This window comes from Camellia sinensis, unplaced genomic scaffold (genome assembly GCF_055761805.1).
Source record: "Camellia sinensis isolate YWXY unplaced genomic scaffold, ASM5576180v1 Unanchor1, whole genome shotgun sequence".
In the NCBI taxonomy this organism is placed as follows: Eukaryota; Viridiplantae; Streptophyta; class Magnoliopsida; order Ericales; family Theaceae; genus Camellia; species Camellia sinensis.
In genome coordinates this window covers 1,222,226-1,244,012 of record NW_028128987.1, presented here as the reverse complement: position 1 = coordinate 1,244,012, position 21,787 = coordinate 1,222,226, and the positions used below count along the sequence as shown (strand labels likewise).

At 39.0% G+C, this 21,787-nt stretch overlaps 1 protein-coding gene across 1 annotated transcript; it reads left to right on the top strand.

Moving 5' to 3' along the window:
• Nucleotides 1-16,598: 16,598 nt before the first annotated feature.
• Nucleotides 16,599-20,437, top strand: LOC114292424 (uncharacterized). The gene is made up of 9 exons (XM_082910980.1): nt 16,599-16,733; nt 17,104-17,154; nt 17,950-18,172; nt 18,386-18,520; nt 18,629-18,718; nt 18,923-19,025; nt 19,406-19,473; nt 19,663-19,987; nt 20,377-20,437. The coding sequence occupies exons 1-9, from the start codon at nt 16,599-16,601 to the stop codon at nt 20,435-20,437; spliced, it is 1,191 nt and encodes a 396-aa protein (XP_082767106.1).
• The last annotated feature ends 1,350 nt before the right edge of the window (nt 20,438-21,787 follow it).

Sequence of the window (21,787 nt, the reverse complement as noted above, 5' to 3'; positions counted from 1 at the left end):
CATGCATTTCCATTGTAGCTTGCATGCATTCATTGCATTTTCCCCAGTAGATCGCATCATACTGCATTGTCATGCATTTTGTAAATATCCATTCCATTGCATATTTGTAGATATTGCATTGTAGATTGCATGCATTCATTGCATCACCTTCCATCTATGGCTTGCGCCTTTCCATATTGAGCTTGGTCTGGTATGTGCCCTTACTTTTCACGTTAAAGCACAGTTCTGCATGTGTACGCGCCTATTCCACGCTGGTATGTTGTTTTGAGGGTTGCGGCACCTTTTCTGTGTTAGACATGGCTCGTATGCCTACATGCCTTTCCTAAGCAAGATTTGGTTTGGCCTGCAGGCCATATCCATTGTAAATATCCATTTCCATCCCATTGCATATTTGTAAATATTACATTTTAGTTTGCATGTATTCATTGCATCACTTCCATCTATGGCTTGCACCTTTCCATGTTGAGCTTGGTCTGGTATGTGCCCATACTTCTCGTGTTGAAGCATAGTTCAGTGGACCGTTCTATGTTAGACATGGCTTGTATGCGTACATGCCTTACCTAGGCAAGATTTGGTTTGGCCCGCGTGCCATATCCATTGCCACCTCCCCAGCATATCCATATATATATTGCATTGTAGTGTAATTTTTGCATCCGGCATTAGGATCATTGTCCTTTCTCCAGCGGGTCGTTTCCCCACTTGTGTCAATTCCCCCCCAATACTCGTTCTTGTGTCTGTCTACGATGCTCATAGTTCAGTAGACCGTTCTATGGTAGACAGACTTGTTACCTCCATCAATCTATTTGACATAGGTGTGGTTTCGAATCACTCGTGATTGGATCGTAATTCAATTGCTTTGCATATAGTTTGCATTGTTTCAATTGCATTGCATTTTCATTTGCATTATTTATACATTGTTTTGTATATATTGCATATCATTTTGCATTCTTTTTTGCATTGTCTTGCATTTTGCCCCTGCCTTCGGGCGCATATCTTGTTTGTCTTGCATGTTTGTCTGAGTCTTCGGCCTTGTCAAAAATGGGCCGTCTCTGGGCTTTGACATTCACTCCCGTCATTGTTATGACTTTCGAGTTCTGTCAAAGAGGGGCAACTGTAGACACCCCATTTTTGACCGTCCTCAAGACTTGGACGTCACCATTGGAACACTTGGTGATTACCCCTGTTTGTGTTCGTTTGGAGTTCCCGGAGGTCTCGGCTACGCGCCTTGCCTCAGGAACTCCGAACTTGACTGTTTAGTATCTGGTTTTGCACCAAACACTTGTGTTTTACCTTGGAGGGGCAGGGAATGCCTTATGAGGCATCCCCACACACCACCGGCAGTGGCTAGAGGTCACCGGCTGGTTTTTGCTGCCATCGGCAATGTATATTGCCGGTCGGCACTATTTGTTGCCGGTCGGCACTCCTTTTTGCCAAAATGGCATCTTTGGCCGGCCGACTACTGTGCATCTGCTTTTGCAGATATTTTATCACAGCTGTCTTGCTTTTGGCTCCCCCCCATACACGTGTATGGAGGGATCTCTCTCTTTAGAAGCTTGTCTTGTAAGCTTTACAAGACAAAAGGCTATAAGAGAGAGTCTTCTCTCTTGGCTTGAGGTGAGACACTTGAGAGACTTGAGATATTTTTTAGATAGCCATTTTTAGGGTTTTGAGTTCTAGGGTTAGAAACCATACACTTTCTATCTCTATATCTCCCTCTTGTGTGTGTCTAAGTGCATTTGTGTCTTACTATTGCACACAAACATATAGTGTTTCACCTTCACTTAGCTACTGAGGTTCTAAGAGGTTGGTTTTGAAGTTTTGGAGCTGTTTTTAAGCCAAGGAGGGCTGTTGGAGCACCATTTGTGAAGGGGTCTTCAAGGGTAACAATTTTGCCTCTTTATTCCCCAATCTTGCATTGTATTTCTACCAATCTTAAAATGGTTTTTGAGCTTGGTGTATAATATAAAAAAGTTCTGTTTTTTAACCCTCTTGACTGTTTATTAAGAGTGTTTTGTGGTTTGGAGGTGTTTGACCCCTCTTAGGCCTTGAAAGGCCCCATTTTGTGCTATTTTGAGTGAGTTTCGAGACTTTGGTGTTTGGGCCTCTTCACAACTGAAATCTTGAGGGATTTCAGTGGTGGAGATGGTGCCTTGAAGTCTCCAAAAGGGGAGGGCCACCCCCTCTCCTTGTTGTCCTTGAAAGGGACCCATTTTGGCCTCTTGAGAGAGCATCATGTTAGAGTGTGTATTGATCATGTCTTGGTTGTTTTCCATGCTTATTATGCCATGATATAACCTTGTTGTGTGTTGGTTTTGGTACACCATGCATGCTTAGCATACCTACCATGTAATGCCATGTTATTGCCTTAATACGCCTTAGGTTGTTAGCCTTTATTCTAGCATGTTTTAGGCTTAGCCTTGTGAAGGTTTTGTGCTCATTTTGCCATGTTTAAGGTCTGTCCTAGGTTGTTTGGGTCGGATTTGGCATGCTTAGTATAGCTCCTTTGCATTCCGGCTTGTTGGCCTTAAGTGTATGAATGTATAGCATGACGTTCTTGCATTGATTTAGTGGTTTGGAACTATCCACCATGTCATTTCAGTCCCTTTTGCATGCCTATATGTTTGCCTTGGATGTCTCCTTAATGCTTTGAAAGCTTGGATAGCATGCTCCTTGTTTTGGCATTTATGCATGCCTTTGAATTTAGGTCATTTGGATGCCATCTAAGTGATTTCTAGGCCTTGTCTCAATGTGCTAAAACTCTGTTTTTGGTCAATAAGTTCATGCCATGTTTGGTCTTGTTAAGTGTAGTTCAATACTCCATTGGTTTACTTTGAATGCTTGGGCTATTTGTTGCATGTTTAGCTTGACTTGTTACTTGGTTTGGCACCATGTTTTAACATGATTTTCAAAGCTTACCTTGCATGCCATATGTCCATGATTACCTTCTTTCAAATGTGTTTGAGAGTTGTCCCATTTGTGCCTAAGTGTTGACCCTTAACATGTGCATGTGTGTATGTGTTTAGTCCTTTATTTTGGTTACTTTGGCCATTGTTTTAGGCCTATTTAGGGTTGCCTAAATCATGTATAAGTCCACCTTTTCATAAATTTGCATTGCCTCATGTTTGCTTGTATGCTTGCATAAGTGTCGTGCCATGCCATGTTGCATCCTTAGCATGTATGCCTAGGTTGCATTGCATCTTGCATGCATGCCTTATTCCTTGACTTGGTGATAGGAATTGGGCCTTGGTTTGTTTGTTGGGTTTGCATTTAATTCGACATGAAAGTTGCACACTTGATTCTTTGGGCCGTCATGCATGGAAATGCGTGATTGGCGGTCCGAGAATCGAGACACGTGCCCTTTTGAGTCATAAACATGATAGAGGGCATAATTGGTGCATACATTGTTTGAATTGTATTGCCATGCAAGTTCTGTCCTCTGCTGCTGTGAGTTGCAGGTTCTGCAGGCATTCTTTGCCGACCGGCAGTGTACATTGCCGACCGGCAGTAATTCACCAGCCGATGGATTCATTTTGTGCCGGTGACCACATACCACTGCCAGTGGTAATTCTACTCAGCCGGTGGTGATTCCCAGTATCCAGAGAAACATCCCTGAGGTTTTGGTAGCCTCCAGAGGAGCAGAGCAGGGAAAACTGAGGCAGACTATGCATGGCCGTGCACTTCTGAGCGGGATCCGAGCATGCGCTGCATCTGGCTCTCCTCCCGAGGCGGTTTACTGTTTTTCCTAGCTTAGTTAATTTATTAATTAATTAGGCAATTTGTAATATTTAATTTGCTTGCGTAGTTAATTAATTTGTATTATTTATTTGGTCCCTCCGCGCGAGGGCAAATCTGTAATAAGTGTGTGTGAGTGGTGTGTATGTCTTCCAATCCCCACTTCTTTCTTCCCTTTTATTTACCTGCTTATGATGGTAGTCTAGGGCATATTTAAAATTAGCATACCTTATGCTATGCATGCATGCGTGCATTCATCCATTTGTTTTACATGCACCGGGCTCGGTACATCACGCTAACTGCATTTGTATTTCAATTCCAAATTGAATACGTGCATCAATTGACTGCATTTCACATGCCATGCATAGGTTAGCCGAGCCTACTCTAATTGCATTTTGCATGCGTTGCATTAGCCACTCTAACATGAACTAGGATCATGCATGTTTGCTAACTAGTTTATTGTTTTGGCACGGAGTACTATGTAAGTATTTTCCTGCTTTAGCATACTACATGCGTGCGAGTGTTGCCATGACAGCATGCTTACCATGTGGCTAGATGCTTATGTGTATAAATTGTTTGAATGCCTGTGGGTGAAGATTGGATTGTTTGAGTTGGAAAAACTCGTTGAAATCCGTATTTTAGCCTACTTGCGAGTAGCAAATTCCAAAACATTTTCCAAAACAAACGGATATGCAATGCTTATTTCCAAATTAGGCAATCTAGTCTATACTTGTTTGCTGCGCGCATAACATAGTAACGCTAAGCTAATAATTGGTTTAAGAACACATAACGTTTTCAAAATCGGATATCATGGTTAGTAAAGGCCGGTTTTCGGACCGGGCGAAAGGGGGTGCTCATAGCTGACCTTCCCCGATCGTACCCAAGCTCCCGAGCCGAGACAGCTCCGGTGATGACGGACATGTGGCCTTCGGCACCGAGTCAGGGTTTCCTAAATTCCCCCATAAAAAATATTTAGGTGGCGACTCTGTATCTGGCAAAGCAGTCCATGTTTGGCACTTCTTTTCAAAAATCTGTTTTCTCAAAACGATTTGCCAGATTTGGACTCTTTGGTTCAAGATTAAGAACCGCAAACAAAATCGAGTCCGAACTGTAGCGGGGTCCCTCGCGGGCGCGTGCTACAGCAGGCCTCGAGGGCCAATCCGGGAGCTTCGTCGTCCCAGTCAGTGCAACAGTCGTATGCTCCGAGGGGTGAGCAGGTGGATCAGGGGCCTTCAGGGCGCGTGTATGCTGTTACCGCGTAGGATTTAGTACCGGCTCCATCAGTAGTGAGAGGTACTTTTCTGTTTTGCCCGAAGGTGATTTGTGAGTATTCGGATGTCTTTCCCGAGGACCTTGTTAGTTTACCACCTCACCGAGAGATAGAGTTCTCTATTGATCTAGTGCCCGGCACAGCGCCGATTTCTATGGCACCTTACCGTTTTGCTCCAGCAGAGTTGGTTGAGTTGAAAGTTCAGCTCCAGGAATTGTTAGATAAGGGTTTTGTTCGCCCTAGTGTCTCACCGTGGGGAGCACCGGCCCTCTTTGCTAAAAAGAAAGATGGTGCCTTGAGATTGTGTATAGACTATCGGAAGTTGAATCGGGCTACGGTCAAGAATAAGTACCCTATGCCCCGTATAGATGATCTGTTTGACCAGTTGAAGGGTTCTCGTTGTTTCTCTAAGATAGACTTGAGATCGGGTTACCACCAGTTGAGGGTCAGGGAGGAGGATATTCCCAAGACGACATTCCATACGCGGTATGGTCATTATGAGTTTCTGGTGATGCCATTCGGGCTTACCAATGTGCCGGCAGTCTTTATGGACTTGATGAACAGGATCTTTCGGGAATTCTTGGATCGTTTTGTAGTCGTTTTCGTGGACGACATTCTTATTTATTCACCTTCAGAGGAGGAGCACGAGGCACACTTGAGAGTGGTGCTTGAGTTACTTAGAGCCCATAGGTTGTACGCCAAGTTTGGGAAGTGTGAGTTCTGGCTAGGAGAAGTTAAGTTCTTAGGCCATGTAGTTTCCGGGGAAGGGGTGTCTGTTGATACATCCAAGATTGAGGCGGTGCAGGATTGGACACAGCCTAACAGTGTGTTTGAGATCCGCAGTTTTCTGGGATTAGCTGGGTATTACCGCCGGTTTGTGAAGGATTTCTCCAGGTTAGCTTCACCTTTGACTAGACTGACTCAGAAGGGAGTCAAATTTGTGTGGAGTGAGACTTGTGAAAAGTTGTTCCAAGAGTTGAAGGTTAGATTGACCACCGCTCCAGTTTTGATTATTCCAGAGAGAGGGTTGGGTTATGCGGTTTATTGTGATGCCTCACGAGAGGGTTTGGGTTGTGTGTTGATGCAAGAAGGGAAAGTGGTAGCTTATGGCTCACGTCAGTTGAAAATACACGAGAAGAATTACCCTACGCACGACTTAGAGTTAGCCGCAGTGATCTTTGCCTTGAAGATCTGGAGGCACTACCTTTATGGTGAGAGGTTCGAGGTGTTCTCGGACCATAAGAGTTTGAAGTATCTGTTTACACAGAGGGACTTGAATTTGAGGCAGAGAAGGTGGATGGAGTTCATTGAGGATTATGACTTTGAGTTGCACTATCACCCAGGAAAGGCCAATGTTGTGGCCGATGCCCTTAGTAGGAAATCCATTAGTGATGTAGCTTGTATAGCCATCCGGGAATGGGGGATGTTGGGTGTACTTGGCGAGTTTGATTTGCATCTGAGCGAATCTGTTGAAGCTGCGGCCTTGTTTTCTGTTGTTGCGCAGCCTACACTTGTGACTAGAGTGTTAGAGGCGCAGAGAGGTGACCTTGAGGTAGAGTCCTTCCGAGAGAAGATCTCCGGTGGGAAAGTTGAGAAGGGTTTGACGGTGTATCCCGACCAGAGTGTGAGATACCGAGATCGTTTGTTTGTGCCGGAGTCTTGCCGAGAGAAGGTACTCCAAGAGTTTCATCATTCGCGCCTTGTGGTGCATCCGGGAGGCACTAAGATGTATCGGAATTTGGGTCGCCAGTTTTGGTGGCGGGGTATGAAGAGAGATGTGGCTGTTTTCGTGTCGAAGTGCCTTACTTGTCAGCAAGTGAAGGCCGAGCATCAGAGGCTAGCGGGTTTGTTGCAACCCTTGCCTATTGCCGAGTGGAAGTGGGAGCATGTCACTATGGACTTCGTTGTAGGTCTTCCGAGGACTCAACGGGGTAGTGATGCTATTTGGGTGGTTGTGGACCGGTTGACTAAGTCGGCGCATTTCATTCCTATGCGCGTGAGAGATTCGGTAGATCATCTTGCCGACTTGTATATTCGGGACATAGTGAGATTGCACGGGGTCCCAGTGACGATCGTCTCAGATAGAGATCCTCGTTTTACTGCTAGGTTGTGACAGAGTTTGCAGAGTGCCTTGGGCACTAAGTTGACCTTTAATACGGCCTATCATCCTCAGACTGACGGACAGTCCGAGCGTACTATTCAGATGTCCTTCTTCAATTGTCATTTCAAATGTCAATTTTAAGAGTAAGAAAAAAAAAAGGATGAATTTGATATTACATGTATATATGAGTCCTTCTTCAATTGTCATTTCAAATGTCTTCTTTGCCGTCAATTCAAGCATTTTCAACAGGTTCATTTGTATTTGCATACATCATATTGTTTCCATCCATAGTAGTAGCTTTTGCCTATTCACAGATGTTGAATCAAATCCATAAGAAACTCAAAATTAAAGAAATTACAAGGAAAAAAAAAATACTTTGTGTACAGAATTAGTGGTATTTATTTGTTTCAAAGCTTACAAATGCAGTATGAATCTTCCGGTCTCAAGTACATTGGTTTCCTCTGGCACTTCAACCTAAACTTATAATAGTATAATTTTGTTAGAAGATTTTTAGTCAATATATAAGAATATATATATAGAGAATCTCAAAAATGATAAATACTTTATGTTCCTTACATATTTCCAACCCAAAAGCTTCCTGCAACGGTTGTAGTTAACGTCAGTAACTGTATTAGTACCCTCTATTTAATATGCTTGGCCAACAACATCTACATTGACACTACAAAACATAGGATTAACGTTTCCACCAAAGCAAATGCTGTGACGCCCCAAATTTTGATAATATAATACAACGATGCACCGGGGTTTAGCTAGAGGATACACATCATTTTTAAGCACAAAATACAAATAATTACACTAAAATAAAATATTAATAATAGTTATAGATAAAATTCTTCAAGTCTTTAGATACATATCGGTTCCTTGATACAAAAAGATTATCCAAAATACAGGAAATATGCAATCTAATTTCTAAGACAGCCACTGTTCCACAAAGCTTTTAGGGATTCTGTTCTTGGTGTAAAACTCGCCTTTACCTGGCATAAAACGCCATGAGCTTGGAATGCCCAGTAAACACACACACCCCAACCCCTTTCCCATTCCAAATACACAAGAACATAACGGCATGATCATAACATACAATGAAAGCAATAATTAAGCAGAGTTTATAATTAAATTTCAATTCTCATGAATAATAGTCAATTTTAGTTAGTTCTAGGCAACTCCCCGCGGAATGCCGTTCCTACCCAACCACTAACACTGGCCACGGGCAATTCGGACTCCTCCTTGGTTAATACAATACCAATGCGTCGCTTACCGCATGACCAGCAGTGCGTCACTTACCGCACAATTACCAATGATGCCCACGCACCTAGGTTACATACCCAAGTGGTGACATCACGGTCTGCCCCAAGGAAACGGGCTTCCAGGGATACTCTCCCTGTGTGAGACCCTCACTGCCACCCTTATGCCTCCCATTTCCGTTAAGCAGCCAGAATACCTCCCGTGCCATGTTAGGGTTCGGAAACACACTTGCGCAAGACTTCACAAAGATGGAATACATTCCATTATATCATACTCTTGAATCAATCGTTCATTATCTCATAAAATTTAATGCAATGGTCGCAACCCATTACCATCCCATTTGATTTCCCCTTTATTAAGTGCGTTATGTTCTCAGTTATAGCAAAGCATGGTCAGTATAATTACGAATCCAAACTGAACAACAAGTAATTTATTCATGGTAAAGAAAATTTACAATTTATCACAGATTACATATCGAGACTAACACATTCAAGAAACATAGAATATAAGAGTTGCAAACCAAATAAGAGCATATTAACACAAATTTCCAGATTTCCAGATTTTGAACCAGTTCGAAAATAATTTTGAAAAAAATACTTTTATTGGCCCTAAGTACCTGGCCTCATGTGAGTTTGTAGATAAATAAGTCTAGTTTCAAACTCAATTTACGAAAGTAGGATAGGTATTTTAGATTTTAAGATAATTCAGAATTACCAAGATCTGTCCAGATTCGTTGACCGTTACGCAAATCGGTTTTTCTCTCAAACCCCTCACTCTCTTGAGTTAAAACAAATTTTAGTTAAAATATAACACCAAGATTAAGATTTTGACATAAAATTGGACTCAAGATTATTTTTCTGGAATTTTCTAAAAATAGATAAAGTTGACTGTTTTTCTGGTTCTGTGAGTAACAAACTTAGAAAAATTGTTTAGGTTATAAAAACGCCTCCTTAGGACCTACAAAAATTACCACATACTCTAGACATACCAAATATTGTACCATAAAAACAGATTTTGAGTTTATGGAGTTTTGATGGGAAAATAAATTCAAGAGAGGGAAAAGATTTGCTGCTGGAAATTTAAGAAAGAAAGTGAAGCATACCATTTCTTGATTAATACACACTTATACAAGAGTGTAGGCCTAGACTACAACATATATATACAAAGAGCATGTATTAGGAGGGGAAAAACAAGTGGTAAGAGAACTTGAGAGAAGAGGTGTTGTATGTTTACCTTTGTTGTACAAGACTAACACAATTCTTCCTTTTCTTCTCCTCTTCTTCTCTCTCACTCTCTCCCTCTCTCTTTTTTTTTCCAAGATCACTCTCTCTCACTCCTCTAGTGGATGGCTGAAAATGTATATAATGAGGGGGGAGAAGTGTGCATATATAGATATATATAAAGAAAAGATTGGGAAGGTTTCTTGGGGACTAAGTTCCCTAAGTGCAAATTGTCAAAGTTGCAATTATGGCCCTTATTATCCATCACATGGTCAACAACTTGGGCTCCAAGACATACATATATATATATATATATATGATATTTGTATGAGATATTTGTATTTATAAACATAATATAATACAAGTACATTAATTAATAAGATATTACAATTAAGGGTTGGAATGAACTAAAATAAAAGTATATAGGGACCAAGTCTAAATTTATGGAACCTTGATATATGTTATTAATATACTAACATTAGAAAATAGTTAAAATAATAAATTCGGGTCCCGTTAAATTAAAGCGCAAACAAATGCGAGAAACCGAGCAAAAACGGCATTACCGGGAATTAAAATTTTAGAGTGATTAATATCTAATGATAGGGTCTAATAACTAATAATATGGTTTTAAAGGTAATTATTAATCTACCGGGATCGATTAGGGTTTAGTTGAATTATTCCGCAATGTTTTCTGATTTTAGGGTTTAAAACACAATTAAATAAAAATTCAAGGGCTTTATTGAAATAAACTGAAGGTTAGGGATTTAATGGTAATTACAAAAATTAGGGTCTCTACAACCTATCCCCCTTAAACAAATTTCGTCCTCGAAATTTTAAGCCATCGAAAAGTTGTGGATAATTTACCCGCATTGCCTCATTGTGCTTCCAAGATGATTTTAGAGTTGGAGCTATTAATGCCTTGGAGATTGAAAATCAAACGCATAAACAATTCTTAAAGGTTTGCATCCACATAGTAAAGACGAAAGAATACGATGAATAAAGCATGTACTCAAGAGTTCTAAAACTATATTCACAAAAGAAAATTTACATCGTCTATATATATATTTCACAAAAGGTCATCCAAAAGAGTTATAACTAATATCCTAATTATATTTTTTTCTAAGTTAGCCATGGCTCGTACTGCGGTCCCTTGGGTTCATATGTGGTGCACTGCTCTTCCTCAAGATACTACTTAGTGAGATGTTCATTTTCTTCTCCTTGCAGCGCAAATATTCTGCCTGTTGGCCTTTGATTGTTAACCGGTCCAGATTTCTGATTGCTCTCCGCCTTGTAATTTTGTTGCCTAGTAGCTCCCGAGTTAGTTACCCATGGTTGCTGCCCGCCAATAACCTGCGTATTTGTTCCCGATCGCTCTCCTCGATTTCCGGCCAGTTGGGGGCACTCAAACCTCCTATGTCCAATCTGTTGACAATGATAGCACTTGATCAACCCAGCTGGTCTTGTCTGAAAACTCTCCTTCAGATTTTGTTGCTGCGATTGTTGGGGTTCCCTAGAATACGGCTTATGTGCTGCATGTTTTTGACTATTTCTTTCTGGTCCCACATTGGATTGATTGTTTTCTTTCTTTAAACTCCAAATCCTCTTGGAATCTGCCACCTCCCGTTCTGAATCCAGTGATGTGTCAACCACATCTGCAAAAGTGGGAAGTCGCATGGGCAAAACTCTTCCTCGAATTGTAGGGTCTAGACCCCATTCAAATTTTCGTGCTTTGTCTTCATCGTTTTCTACATATCGAGTCGCATAACGCGCTAACTCCTCGAACTTTGCCACGTATTGGGTCACCGTCATCGTGCCTTGTTCTAGGTTCAGAAATTCACGAATTCTTTCTTGTTTGACTGTGTTTGGAAAGTACTTCCTCAAAAATAACTCCTTAAACTGCGCCCACGTCATTGCGGCGATGTCCCTAGATTCCCGAATCAGAGCCCACCAATGATCTGCTTCCCCTTCAAGTTGGTAAACTGCTAGATCAATCCTATCAATGTGTTCAGTTATTCCCATTGTGTTGAACATCTTTTCAATTTGTCGGATCCAGTTTTCAGCAATTTTTGGATCAGGTTCGCCAGTGAAGATCGGCGGCCTCTGTTTGCGAAACTCGGAGAATAGATGTGTCCTCTCATTCTGACGCGTTTTCCTTAGCCTTCCTAATTCTTCCAAAATTTGATTTCCAACATTCTCAGGTAAGTTGGCAGCGGATGTAGGCGCGTGATCGTGATTGTTGACCCTAGGTGCCGCATTCCTGTTTATATTGGTGTCATCGTTGTGGTTGGTAGTGTTTTTGTTGCCTACGTATTTGTTTGCTCTTGTATGGTTCACCATCTGCCAAATGCGCAGTTAAGTGCAGGTTAGGGTTTTGTTAACGCAGTTAGTCAAGGAAATTACTAAAGTGAAATGCTCTACTCGAAACATAATCCAAGTAACACTTAATAAGCACCTAAGGTAGTCTTACTTAACCATCGACTCCATTACCACTCTCATTCGCTCTAGGCAACTTCATGTTTCCGTTCGCTGATTGAATCTAACCTTCCCTTTCTTTATTATGAAATACTAGTTCCACTGCCCTTGTCTAAAAGACTTTCTTTAGCACTTGGTACCGATACTAAAATCGTCTGCTCATGTCTATATACTTTCACAAATCGACATTGCCATGCCCGAAATTTGAAGAAACGTCCTAGGGTTGGTCAGGAAAATTTTAATTTTTGACATCTTCTTGTCTCTAGACTAAGTAGTGTTATCATAATGTAATATAGTTGGTGGCAAGGTTGTTTCTAATCGCAAGTCGAACGCGTGGGTAAGGGTTGAACCTCAGCTCTGATACCAAGTTGTGACGCCCCAAATTTTGATAATATAATACAACGATGCACCGGGGTTTAGCTAGAGGATACACATCATTTTTAAGCACAAAATACAAATAATTACACTAAAATAAAATATTAATAATAGTTACAGATAAAATTCTTCAAGTCTTTAGATACATATCGGTTCCTTGATACAAAAAGATTATCCAAAATACAGGAAATATGCAATCTAATTTCTAAGACAGCCACTGTTCCACAAAGCTTTTAGGGATTCTGTTCTTGGTGTAAAACTCGCCTTTACCTGGCATAAAACGCCATGAGCTTGGAATGCCCAGTAAACACACACACCCCGACCCCTTTCCCATTCCAAATACACAAGAACATAACGGCATGATCATAACATACAATGAAAGCAATAATTAAGCAGAGTTTATAATTAAATTTCAATTCTCATGAATAATAGTCAATTTTAGTTAGTTCTAGGCAACTCCCCGCGGAATGCCGTTCCTACCCAACCACTAACACTGGCCACGGGCAATTCGGACTCCCCCTTGGTTAATACAATACCAATGCGTCGCTTACCGCATGACCAGCAGTGCGTCACTTACCGCACAATTACCAATGATGCCCACGCACCTAGGTTACATACCCAAGTGGTGACATCACGGTCTGCCCCAAGGAAACGGGCTTCCAGGGATACTCTCCCTGTGTGAGACCCTCACTGCCACCCTTATGCCTCCCATTTCCGTTAAGCAGCCAGAATACCTCCCGTGCCATGTTAGGGTTCGGAAACACACTTGCGCAAGACTTCACAAAGATGGAATACATTCCATTATATCATACTCTTGAATCAATCGTTCATTATCTCATAAAATTTAATGCAATGGTCGCAACCCATTACCATCCCATTTGATTTCCCCTTTATTAAGTGCGTTATGTTCTCAGTTATAGCAAAGCATGGTCAGTATAATTACGAATCCAAACTGAACAACAAGTAATTTATTCATGGTAAAGAAAATTTACAATTTATCACAGATTACATATCGAGACTAACACATTCAAGAAACATAGAATATAAGAGTTGCAAACCAAATAAGAGCATATTAACACAAATTTCCAGATTTCCAGATTTTGAACCAGTTCGAAAATAATTTTGAAAAAAATACTTTTATTGGCCCTAAGTACCTGGCCTCATGTGAGTTTGTAGATAAATAAGTCTAGTTTCAAACTCAATTTACGAAAGTAGGATAGGTATTTTAGATTTTAAGATAATTCAGAATTACCAAGATCTGTCCAGATTCGTTGACCGTTACGCAAATCGGTTTTTCTCTCAAACCCCTCACTCTCTTGAGTTAAAACAAATTTTAGTTAAAATATAACACCAAGATTAAGATTTTGACATAAAATTGGACTCAAGATTATTTTTATGGAATTTTCTAAAAATAGATAAAGTTGACTGTTTTTCTGGTTCTGTGAGTAACAAACTTAGAAAAATTGTTTAGGTTATAAAAACGCCTCCTTAGGACCTACAAAAATTACCACATACTCTAGACATACCAAATATTGTACCATAAAAACAGATTTTGAGTTTATGGAGTTTTGATGGGAAAATAAATTCAAGAGAGGGAAAAGATTTGCTGCTGGAAATTTAAGAAAGAAAGTGAAGCATACCATTTCTTGATTAATACACACTTATACAAGAGTGTAGGCCTAGACTACAACATATATATACAAAGAGCATGTATTAGGAGGGGAAAAACAAGTGGTAAGAGAACTTGAGAGAAGAGGTGTTGTATGTTTACCTTTGTTGTACAAGACTAACACAATTCTTCCTTTTCTTCTCCTCTTCTTCTCTCTCACTCTCTCCCTCTCTCTTTTTTTTTCCAAGATCACTCTCTCTCACTCCTCTAGTGGATGGCTGAAAATGTATATAATGAGGGGGGAGAAGTGTGCATATATAGATATATATAAAGAAAAGATTGGGAAGGTTTCTTGGGGACTAAGTTCCCTAAGTGCAAATTGTCAAAGTTGCAATTATGGCCCTTATTATCCATCACATGGTCAACAACTTGGGCTCCAAGACATACATATATATATATATATATATGATATTTGTATGAGATATTTGTATTTATAAACATAATATAATACAAGTACATTAATTAATAAGATATTACAATTAAGGGTTGGAATGAACTAAAATAAAAGTATATAGGGACCAAGTCTAAATTTATGGAACCTTGATATATGTTATTAATATACTAACATTAGAAAATAGTTAAAATAATAAATTCGGGTCCCGTTAAATTAAAGCGCAAACAAATGCGAGAAACCGAGCAAAAACGGCATTACCGGGAATTAAAATTTTAGAGTGATTAATATCTAATGATAGGGTCTAATAACTAATAATATGGTTTTAAAGGTGATTATTAATCTACCGGGATCGATTAGGGTTTAGTTGAATTATTCCGCAATGCTTTCTGATTTTAGGGTTTAAAACACAATTAAATAAAAATTCAAGGGCTTTATTGAAATAAACTGAAGGTTAGGGATTTAATGGTAATTACAAAAATTAGGGTCTCTACAAATGCAATACAGGTTAGCAAGAAGATAATCAAATAAATCATTGAATTTTAAAATTCTTGATAACAACAAATTGATTTGTTGTGCTGATCACTAATCGTTAATTAAAATTCAAAACGATAGCTACCCGCCAAAGAAGTTACATAGATTTGTATTAATGATGATAATTTACACATTTTCAAAGATGCCACGTTATCCTGGAAAGCAGATTGAAAATAATAATAAGAACACATATTTGCTTTTAAAAAAGAGTTATATTAGGGACCCTAAATAAATTATCAAATTTTCTATCAAACCTCTTATATAGGTGTGGGATCCATACAAATCACACATGTGTGGGTCCTACACCCATATAAAAGGTTTGATAAAAAATTTAGTAATTTATTTAAAATCTATAGTATTTTTCTTTTAAAAAAATAATAATAAAAACCTAACTTGAGATTTGGTACGCACACTGCCTTACCACCATCAGTCAACACGACTATCCGTACCCATCAACCTCCTCGAATTAGAAGCAAAATCATTAAATAAAATAAACTAACAAGCCATGGCCATGGGGTGGTTGGTGTGCTGGTGTGGAGACTGGATGGAAAAAATAACGAAAGGTGAAGATGGTGGTGGCGGTGGGAGATGGATAGATTCATGATTTTATTTTTTGGAATAAAAATTTATGTAATTTTTAATAAATAAAGTACAATACTGATTTTTATCGACATAGCAAAATAATAGTTGCATACTGGCCCACTAGCAGGGGGTTCATATGTATACATGGTTCCAAATAGGACTAATTATCATGTTTTATGGGAATATAGTTGCATATTGGCCAGTTCAAAAAAAAAAAAAAAAAAAAAAGTTGCATACTAGCCCACTAGCAGAGGATTCATATGTATAGATGGTTCCAAAAATATAGAATATAAACGAGGGAGAGGCTATAACGTGCGCTCCAAAAAACATATTTATATGGTATTTTTTTGGGATTTTTATTGATAAATCCATTTTAGAGTTGTTATAACCCATTAAGTCCACAAAGGAATATTATAACCTGATTAGTCCCATATACTTTTCTTTTTATTCCATAAAGTCCATTTTTCTAATTTTATATTTTTACATGGACTATTATGCCCTTATATATATATACACTGTGTTAATGCATAACATGTTCCTGTGATTTCGTGATTCAGTTTTGGCAGTTTTTATCATTCTAATTCAAATGGATACGTTTCTATCTTGCATGCTATCGTTCTATCATTCTGAGGCTTTGATGTGCTAGGGTTTCATTGTTTCTCTGGTTCGGTGATTTTCAAGTGAAGAAGACGAATTTCATATTGTTCGGTTCTCACATTTTCTGGAGTATAACTACTTCAAAGTGGTTGTTTTTGAGTTTCTGGACAATTATAGGATTGCATGATTAAGGTTAGTATCATTTTGGTTATGAATACATATTCACTTTATGTTTTGATTTCTAGGATGGATCAGATGCTCTGTTTTTTGATTGCTATGGATCGGATGCTCTGGTTTTCAATTACATGCATTAGACGTGGTGCTGTGGAGGGGAGGTCATTCTGATTATGTGAAGAATGTTATAATATTCCTTTTACTTTGATGTATCCATAATGAGGCTCTGTGTGAGTGATATAATTCAAAGTTTATGGATCAATGTGAATGTTTACATCGTGGTCATGTGGAAGGGAGGTCATCAGATTAGTGTTGAATGTAGATCTGCTATAATTCAGAGTTTGTGGAACAATGTGAATGTTTACATCTTGTTAGTGTTACGTGAAGAATGTGGATGTTTGCATTTTACTTTGATGTTTGCCTAATGAGGCTCTGTGTGGGTGATATAATTCAGAGTATATGTGGCAATGTAAATGTTTACATCGTGGTAATATTATGTGAATAATGTGGATGTTCTCACTTTACTTTGATGTTTGATTAATGAGGCTTTGTGTGGATGATATAATTCAGAGTGTATGTATTAATGTGAATATTCACATCTTGTTAATGTGAATTATGGATGTAACACTTGAACTGTACATGTATTCATCTAATTTTTGCACAATGTGAATTTTCATATCGGTTTGGATTATTGTTGATTGTTGTGTTGTTGTGTTTTTACAGGAGATGGATACCTTTATGATGTTGGTGTGTACGTATGGTTGCAGTACCATTGTAATAAATGCTGCCTGCGCATTGTGTTATTCGCGTTTGGTAGACTGTTTGTGTGAAAAATTGGGGGAGTTGTCTGCTGGTTCTATTTCATTGTTCTGTCGGTTACTTGGGATTAGTAGATGTGATTTGGACAATGAGGAAGAATTTTAGAACATGTTACTGCTTGCTAAATCAATGGAGGTACAACATATAGAAGTTGTGGTTGAGTTGAAAAGTGATATTGGCCAGTCAAGTAGCTCGGGATCGCTGTGTGTGGGGGTTGAGGAAGATATTGATGTGCTATAGAGATTTTTCCACCATAAGGAGAAGGTGTTGTTGTCAGCCCCTTGGGCAAATGGTATTACGCATGTGGGACAACAGTTTGTTGGAGGTGCACAAGAATTTCGTGAGGTTTTATGTAAGTATGCCATCCAATGTGGGTTTCAGTTTACGTATGTCAAGAACGAGACAACAAAAGTTACTGTTGTGTGTACGATGCGTGAGGAGAGAGGCTGCTTATGGGCTATACATTGTAGAGCACAACGAGCAAATGGTTTTTTCTACATCAAGTGGTTTAGTGATGTGCATAGTTGTGGTACGAATGTCCGAACATCAAAGAATCCGTGAGTTAGTTCAGATTTGGTGTTGAGTACCATATCTGAAATTGTGAGGGAAAAGCCATTGACTCGGCCGTGTGAAGTGGTGACTATTTTGAAGAAGGATTATGGGCTAGATGTGAGTTACCATGTCGTATGATTGGGTGTGGAGAAACCAAAGGCTGATATTCATGGAGATCACTCATTATCGTTTGACCAGTTGCGGTGGTATTCAGATGCTGTGATGCGGTACAATCCGAGGAGTTACATCAATATTGACTATGATGCGAGTAGTCAACAGTTTTGTCGTTTCTTTGTGTCATTCACTGCGTGTATTTCTGGCTTCAATTCTTGTCGGCCTTTGTTATTCCTGGATGGAACATTCCTCAAAGGAAAGTACAAAGGTCAGCTACTTGCGGCAACGGTAAAAGACGGAAACAATGGTTAGTATTTTTTTTAGCTGCCTATTCATGTTGATATTCATTCTCTGCAGCATAGTCTGGACAAATGAGTGATAAATTATAAGTAATGTGAACATTGATATTAGTATGCACTGGTGTGAATGTTCACATCTGTGTCTGCTAATGACAGTAATGTGAACATTCACATTAGTGTACGTTGATGTGAATGTTCACATCAGTGTACACTAATGTCAGTTGATCCATTAATGAACATTATTGTGAATGTTCACATTATCAATGACTCAACAATCAACAATGAATTGTTAATGGTCGTTAATGTGCATGTTCACATCGTTGATGTTTACGAACCCGAATCCAAAAATAACAATAGTAATAGGGCAATGTAGATATAAACATTCACATGACCTATTTCGTTTATACTATTTTCTATTCACTTTGGAATATTGTGAATAGTTGTGTATTGGTGTTGTGTTGTAGGTCTGTTTCCTGTTGCATTTGCAATTGTTGATTCAGAGGCCACGGCTAATTGGTCGTGGTTCTTGCATGAACTTGGGAAGGTTGTTGATGGTAAGTGCCAGATTACTTTCATTTCGGATCGTAATCTTGGTCTGTTAGAAGCTATGCCAAAGGTGTTCCCATCGGCTCATCACGGTTATTGCTTACAACACTTGAAGAGCAATTTAAGAGACATGATGAAAGGAATTGATAATGGATTCAGGGATCACCTAGTAAGTAGTTTGAGTGACTGTGCTTATGAGCCAACTGTGGTAGGGTTCCATGAAAAGCTTGCAAAATTAAAAGAGGAGGGTAAACAACGAGCTCATAAATTTTTCAAGGACTTGGCACCTGAGCACTGGGCAAATTCGTACTTCAGGTAATAATAGTTTCCTAAGGTGTTTCATTTGTGTAGTTTAGAATGGTAGCGATATGAATTTTCAGTTTAGAATGTTAATAATCTTCTAATTGTGTTTCATGTTCAATGTAATGTTCACATCTGCTAAAGATGACTGGTGTGAATGATGTGAATGTTCACATCTGTTAATTTGTCAAACAGTCATGCAATGTATTACAGATTTCAATGTTGACACCTGTCATATTTTGTTGTTATTAACATTCACATCTGTCTATCATTTAAGTTGACAACATAATAAGCATATAATGTTCACTGGGAATGATGTTAATGTTCACATCTGTCAACGTGAATGTTCAGACTTGTTAAATTTCGTATTGTACAATGTTTGTGATGTTGTGCAGGGGCATGCGTTATGGGGAGATGACATCCAATGCGGCGGAGTCATTTAATAACTGGATTAAAGAAGCACGTAATCTTCCTATCACTCAAATGGTGGACACAATTCGTACTCAGTTGATGCGGCAAATGTCTGCACGGCGTGACCAAGCAAACAAATGGAATAAGCTTATTTGTCCTACATTCAAAACAAGGCTTATGGATTCGTTCAATGACAACAGGTCTTGGCAAGTTAGCAAAGCCAATGAGGATGTGTTTGAAGTTCATTCGATACCATCTGTTACTGTTGATGTGGCCAAGCGTACATGTTCTTGCTTCAAATGGAAAATCAATGGATTCCCATGTGACCGTGCTGTTATTGCCATTCAGAAGAGCCGCTACAATCTTAATGATTGTGTGGAACATTACTTTCATGTAGAGACATATCGTGCAGCCTATTCGGGTGCCATATTCCCTATACCATCGGTGGAGAAGCCACCTTTTGATCCCACGGACTTCACTATATACCCGCCAACTGTGAAAAGACCACCCGGAAGGCCGAAAAAGAATAGGATCCCATCAAGGGGCGAGAAACTGAAGCAAATAAGGTGCGAGAGATGTGATAAGTTGGGGAGCCATAATCGGAAATCATGCACGGAACCGATATAGGATGTACATTTTTCATTTCAACATTGTGTTTTACATTGGATTCTTATATTCATTTTTGAAATAAGATTGTGTCGGTTGGCAAAGATTGTGTTGCAATAAGATTACGTTGCGTTGGCAAACATAATAATGCATTAGTATTTGATTTGTGTTTTGTTTTTAATTTTTTAAGGTACCAATCTGACATTTATGTTATTGTGTTTTGGATGAATGCATGATGTTAACTTTCACACTTGTGTAATATAATCACATTATGTGAATAATTGCACATGGGTTGAAATTTTAAACATTTTTGTGGTGTGAATGTTCACTTTCTTGTTACTATTAACAGCATCAAAGTAGATGACATGAACGTTTACATCAATGTAACCATTCACATCATCAACTCATAAGATGTGAATATTCATGACATCGTTGCTGCCATTCAAATAATCAGAAGCTGTGATGTGAATATTCACATCATCAAATTAATAGATGTGAATATTGACTTGTGTTAAGAAATATCATATTCACACCTGTCATATTGTGTTACACGAACACTTTAAGCAATATTTATATCCATGTAGTATGGTTTAAAACATAAGAAAATGTACGATCATTATGTGATGTGAACATTCACATCATGTCATGTGTCAGAAAAAAAAAAAATACAATCTCAATGTGCATGACCAACGCAAAATAGCCCTGAAAATGCATATACATATATTGATTGAAAAATATCTGTACAAGCAGTTATATGAACTTGATTTAAAATTAAGCTAGTCTGCTCCAATATGTAAAACCTATTGACACTAAATTGTCTTCAATGTGGATAACAGATTTGGGTAACAGTGATAGGTGGACACCCCCCACCTATAGGTTTTCACATTGCACTGTCTTTCTGTGGTTTAGAAAAAGGTGTACTAATGAGTCTCTTATTTGACACCATTCAAAGCGATCTAGGTTGGCAACAATGTCTTCACGGTATACATGCGCCCTCATGATGTAACAAACTGCAGGTCCGCAATCCACCCTGAAAATGCAAAATTCTTGTTAGATTTTGAAAATTAGGTGGGTAGTGGTTGTGGAACATGTGTACAAATCAATTTTAGGGTTACGAATTTGATGCTTGCTGAGGACAGATGTCTACTGATATGATTGTTTGCGAAGTATTTTGGCTTGATAATTTGGTCCATAATGGTGATGATGGTCCAATGTTGCTCACCAAAGCCTCTATGTAGTCCCTTTGCCAACAATAAAATTTCATATTAGGCACCAACCAACACAGTGCATACGTCCAAGTTCCAATATTACACATCATACAAGTATTATATGTGTCAGCCACTTACCACTATTTGTGCTTTGTCAATACGGGGGTCATGTATGCCTTCTCTTGGGCGCAGCGAGTTATAATGCCTCCATACATTCTCTGTCATGTCGTACACAACAATTGTCCAGTGGAAGTTGTCGTGTATTGGGAAGATTAAGAATCTCTGGCCTTGATACTCCTTGATGTGTACATCAATCAGTTTGTTTCTCTTGTGGGGGAGGGGGTACTCTTGCATGATTTTCTGCACACAAAGGGCGTACAATGATGTACCTAGTATTTATATCAATGTTCGATGTGAATGATGTGAATGTTCACATCTGCTAATGGTGAGTGATGTTACTGATGTGAATGTTCACGTCTGTTAATGTGAGTGATGTGAATGTTCACATGTGCTAATGGTGAGTGATGTGAATGATGTGAATGTTCACATCTG